Here is a 5601-nt window from a genome sequence, read left to right on the forward strand (position 1 = left end):
GATGACAACCTGTCTGTGCCTTTTCATCTTTTGTGACCTTTTGTCTGTATCTTTCTATAAATCTTCTGAGATGGGTAGTCCATGTGATGTTCCTGTGTTTAGGTCTCATATCACTTTAAATACTCCTATGTAGGTATCAGTGCAGCAAGCAAGCTATCCTGGCCCCCTGCTTGTTTGCCTTTGCTTTCACCACATGACTAGTCCATCTCCATGTTTCCTCACATAGCTCTTTGATTATCTATAAAAGAGAACTGCTTCTTAAGCTCAATTCATGTGTTTGTAGCAAACTAACCACATAGCTGCCAAAATAAACTTCCTAAGCAAAGACCTCATCCCTCTCATGCCTCTAAACATTCAGTAGTTCTCTATTGCCGCTAGGATCAAACCTGTCTTCCGTGGCTGCATAGAATTATCTCTCCAGACTAGGAAGGAATCTCAGAGACCAACTGTAGTAGTACAGCTTCTCCCCCCCTTTTTTTACAAATGAGATTATTAAGACCCAGGAATGTAAATACTGCCCATACTCACCCAGGTACTAAGCATCAGAGGGGGAATTGGAACCTAGGTGCACCAGACCCAATGCTTATTCCATTGTGCCAAGCTGTACTGTTGTTTTAAACTCTTCCACTATATCTTGCATAACTATTATTCATACTCAGACATGTATTAGCTGTGTGACCTTGGGTAAGTCACTTAGTCCTGTTTGCCTCAGTTTCCTCATCTGTAAAATGAATTGGAGAAGGAATTGGCAAACTACTCCAGTATCTTTGCCAAGAAAACCCTAAGCGGGAGTCATGAAGAGTCAGACACAACTGAAATGATTGAACAACAACTGTGGCATGGTGGGTTGCACTTGGTTACATTCTCACCAGCACTCATGCCCAGCATGAACCTCTTCACGTGTCCTTTTCGGATTCCTTTTCTCCCTTCAAGCTTCTGATAAAAGGCACTTCTAACATGAAGCATTCTCTGATCTCCAGCAATCCAGTATTTCTTCCTCAAAATTTTCTAGGGTGCTTTACCTGATATCTCCTTTACCCTATCCCTTTCTGTGTCTTATCTCTTTACCTGTAATGTCTGCCACTGCCCTATTATGACTTAAGCCTGTTGAAAGGAAGGACTGTGTATTCATTTTCATTTTCCTAGCTCCTCCCATGATGCTTTGCACATAGTAGGCTTTAGTAAGCATCTGTTTATTGAGTCAGAGTACATAAGGAATAGACTAGGGATTCTGGACTACTGAATGAAATTCTTCCATCACCTACTTTGTAAGAGATGGGTTGGCTCTCGAACTTTACTACTGAAGAGCACACTCTCTCCTGCTGCAGTTCTGAACATGTAAGAAAAAAAGGTCAATGGCAGCGGCTGCCTCATGCTGTCCCTAACGGTAAATGAATGGCTGCTGAAGGAAAAGCTATAGCAAAAGAGCTCTTAGCCCACCTTTAGCCTTATCATTTTTTTCCTTTTTTGATCAGGGGTGAGAATACTATTTGAAAGAAAGAAAAAGAAGAAGGAGACAGGAAACGAGAGGCTGACTTTGTCCCACACAGTTTAGTCTGACCTCATAACATTTTTCTTCTCATCAGCTTCATTTTCTTCTTCTGAGAATTCAGCAGCTTTCTTTTCTTCTTGGGCTCTTATAAGGAATAACTTCTAAGGACGATCACCAAATCTTTTACAAATGTTAAAAAAAAATAAAAATGTGCCCAAGAAAAGCACACTTATTAACCACCAAACCAGCATTATGGCTTCCAAAAATATTTGCCCCCAACTGGTCTGAATATATTTCAATACTATTCTCAAAGACAATAATTAGGATATGCTGAGGGAAACATAGATTTATTGTTCTATCAATGATACATGTTTGTTTTGGGCTCTGAGACGGATGGATGAGGGCTTGATTTTGTAAATGTTTCCTGGCTGCAGCTTATCAAGTTTGGGTCATATTTACTTAGAATGCTATAATTTTGGAAATTATTAAACAAGGAACCAGAATGCTTTCCTTTTAAGACCACTGAAAGCTGAAATCACTCTGCAAATATAATGAGATGATTAAGCTTAATAGGCCAAATATTTCATGTTTGCCATGAACCTCTTGAAGGTGTGACTGTTTTTATATGTCTTATATGCATGGGAGTGAAGAGGTATAGAAAAAGACCTTTAAAAACTTGGTCTAAGACTTTAAAAAAACATCATTTGCTAAAGCTTAAAAAAACCTTTTGTCTTCCTCATCTTCAGTTCTTCACCTTCCCTTGCCTTTTTTCAACTCTCTTGTCCTCAAGGAAAGCTCATTAGATACTTTTATATCCATAGTCATCATAATTATGTCTTTATTTAGTGTCCATTTTCATGCATTGATCAACTAGGTACTATACCAAACTTTCTTTGAGTGTCCTACTAGAAAGAAATGATAATGACAAAAAGATTTAATTTCTATTAATACTTGCCTGTTATGCAAGAATAATAATAAATATTTGCTGAATTCGAATTGAACTTGTTCAATTAACTCAATGCTGTACAGAATCTCTGAGGTGGAAGCGACCATTGAGATCAATCCAGCTGAACCAGGTAATTATTGCGTTTTCCTAAGGAGGCAGAATAGACAGATCTGAAGCAGGGGTCAGAGGAGCTTGGTTCAGATCCCACTTCTAATCTGTGAGCTTGGACAAGTTACTTAACCTCATTTTCCTCATTCATAAAGTGAGAGAGTTGGGCAATGGCCTCTGAAGACCCTTTTACATTTAGGTGTATGGTCCTTACCTTCTTTTCTTCATTCTAAACCTATCTGTCCCCACCACCCCTCAACGAGTTTCATCAACTACTTTTCATATAATGTCTATTTCTCCATGTTTTTGCTGTGTGTCTTCATTAAACATCTCTAAAGAGCAAACACACCATTTATCTCATACAGTACCCAGAATAGTAGGATGTATATAATAATCTTAATATTTTAGAGGATGATAATCATAATGCTTTCATTTGTGGAAGGAAATAGAAGTAATTTACCAGATGAGGTAACAACAATTAATAGTTTATTTAAGTAATACTTAAAGGTAATTCCTAAATGTATTATTATTATTCCACTTTATAGACAAGAAAAGGGAGTTATATAAAGGTCAGTTTTGTACATGCTCATGCCTTAAAGCCCAAGAGAAGTTAGATACTTTAATTTTTCCATTCATTGGCCCATTTTAATTTTTCCTTACATTGTAATATCTAGGACATTGCAGTTTTTAAATTGTTCTGCAGGTAGTCAGTAGTTCAGTTTACTTATTCTATGACCTCCATTACAACTGAATGGATGCTGTTAAGTGAATTTGCCTTGAGGAACCTGTGATTTTGCCTTTCCTAGAATTCTCTTTCTCCTAACTTTCACCTCCTGTCTTCCTTCAAGTCTCAGTTAAAATCTCAGCTTTAGCAAGAAACTTTTCCTACTCCTCTTCAATGGTGGTACCTTCCCTCTGAATTTACCTCCAGGTAGCCCTGATAAATTTTGTACAATCATAGTTATTTGCATGTTATCTCCTCTATTAGCATGTACACTCCTGGAGAACAGGGCCTGTTTCTGCCTTTCATTGAATCTCCAATGCTTGGCACAGTGCCCTGCCCATAGTAAGTATTTAACAGACACTTGTTTCTGACTGAGAACTCTAACCCACCCGAGCCCATATAAGCTCAGGGCTACAAGTCTATTCTTTTATCTCCTGAACAATGGCTCTTAAAGGTCTTGCTGCTTCTCATTGAACTCTGCAAAGGGTTATGTTGGAAGCAAGTAGCATGCCCCAACTGTCCTTCCTAATCGATGCTTTTTACTCTTTTCCCATTGCAGGATGTTTTGGAAACTTTCCCTCTCCTTGTTCCTGGTAGCAATGCTGGTGAAGGTGGCTGAAGCCCGGAAAAACCGGCCCCCGGGAGCCATCCCCTCCCCATACAAGGACAGCAGCAGCAACAACTCGGAGAGGTGGCAACATCAGATGAAGGAAGTGCTGGCTTCTAGCCAGGAGGCCCTAGTAGTCACTGAGCGGAAATATCTGAAGAGCGACTGGTGTAAGACCCAGCCCCTGAGACAGACGGTCAGCGAGGAAGGCTGTCGCAGCCGGACCATCCTCAACCGCTTCTGTTACGGCCAGTGCAACTCCTTTTACATCCCTCGGCACGTGAAGAAGGAGGAAGAGTCCTTCCAGTCGTGTGCCTTCTGTAAGCCCCAGCGGGTCACTTCTGTACTAGTAGAACTGGAGTGCCCAGGGCAGGACCCACCCTACCGACACAAAAAGATTCAGAAGGTAAAGCAGTGCCGGTGCATGTCTGTGAACCTCAGTGACTCAGACAAACAGTGAATGGCCACAGAGGCAGGATGCTGCTCAGCATTTGGGGGGACCCCTCACCCCACCTCCTGTCAGATTTGCTGCTGCCTCTATCCCTTTCCTCTGAGCAGATTCACGCACTGGCTGGTCCCTTCCCTTTCAGCAGGTAGTTCTCTCGGGGGATGCAGGTTTCCGTGTCACTGTGACCGGAAATAGAAGCTTGGCTTATGTGTTCCCAGGTGCCCCTTGGCAAGATTCCTGCATCCAAGACCAGACTGTGAAGCAAGCCCTAAGGAAGAAGATGGAAAACAGTCACCAACCAAAAAGAAAGAAAAGAAAGAAATTGGAAGGATATTTTAGGTGATGCACTGTTAAATCCAGCATTAAAGTTTCCACTGTGTGGGAAAAAAAGAAAAGAAATATATCTCCTTTTCAACCCTACACTCCAACCATCTATGTGAAGTGAAAGATGCCTCTATGGCTTCACTGTCACTGTGTTTCCCAACTGGGAGCTTTTCACTCTGTGGATTTTATGCCACCACTGCTGCCTGAGGCTGTGATGTAGACAAGCACATGGTTCAAATAAAAACAAAACAAAATTACGAGGAGACTCTTGACAAGCCTGATTGCAAGAAGACGCTGGGAGCCCTTTGAACCAATGATTTGGCTTCCCTAGGGGACCTTGCTCAAGTCATAGGATCTTAGGATCATAGCTCTAGAGCTGGAAGGGACCTTTCAGGTCATCTAGTCCAATCGTCTTATTTGACAAACGAGGAAACTGAGACTGGGAGAGTCAGAGTGATTAGGCCGAGGTCACACAAGTAGTCAATGTCAGAGGCAGGGTTTGAATGAGGTTCTCTGACTCCAGCTTCACTGTGCCACACTGCCTTCTCCCTCCCACCCTAAAGCATGTGTTGGCATCAGCTTCCTCACCTTTTTGTTATTGTTTTCCTCCCAATTTGTGGACTTGAGACAAATTTTGGTTTTGCATGCTTTGTTGCTGCAGTTAGAATATTATTACACACAAAGGTCTCTACATTAACGCTGGTTTGTTTTTTTTATAATCAACCTGTAGTAAAGAGTTGTTAAAAGTAAAATCATCCTATCCATGTATTGTTTCATGTGTCGATTTTGGCTCTGGCATTGGATGACAATTCTGAGTAAACACCAAGATGCTGGGGTTGGAATCTTCCTCCACATAGACCAGGTTCATGGTAGCTAGAGGTGCAGAAGCTTGCCACTTGGAAATATTTCCCAGCCAGTCATTCATTGCTAAATATCTATGCTTGGGGATGGG

At 41.3% G+C, this 5601-nt stretch overlaps 1 protein-coding gene across 1 annotated transcript; it reads left to right on the forward strand.

The window, feature by feature from the left end:
- Positions 1-3830: 3830 nt before the first annotated feature.
- GREM2 (gremlin 2, DAN family BMP antagonist) lies at positions 3831-5022 on the forward strand. The gene has a single exon (XM_036753441.1). It carries the CDS (start codon positions 3831-3833, stop codon positions 4335-4337), a length of 507 nt encoding a protein of 168 aa, XP_036609336.1. The 3' UTR covers positions 4338-5022.
- Positions 5023-5601: the final 579 nt, after the last annotated feature.

This window comes from Trichosurus vulpecula, chromosome 4, assembly GCF_011100635.1.
Source record: "Trichosurus vulpecula isolate mTriVul1 chromosome 4, mTriVul1.pri, whole genome shotgun sequence".
Lineage (NCBI taxonomy): Eukaryota > Metazoa > Chordata > Mammalia > Diprotodontia > Phalangeridae > Trichosurus > Trichosurus vulpecula.

What these genes read in the sequence shown, in the direction of transcription:
- GREM2 (XM_036753441.1), top strand. Translation starts at nt 3,831, where the DNA reads ATGTTTTGGAAACTTTCCCTCTCCTTGTTCCTGGTAGCAATGCTGGTG.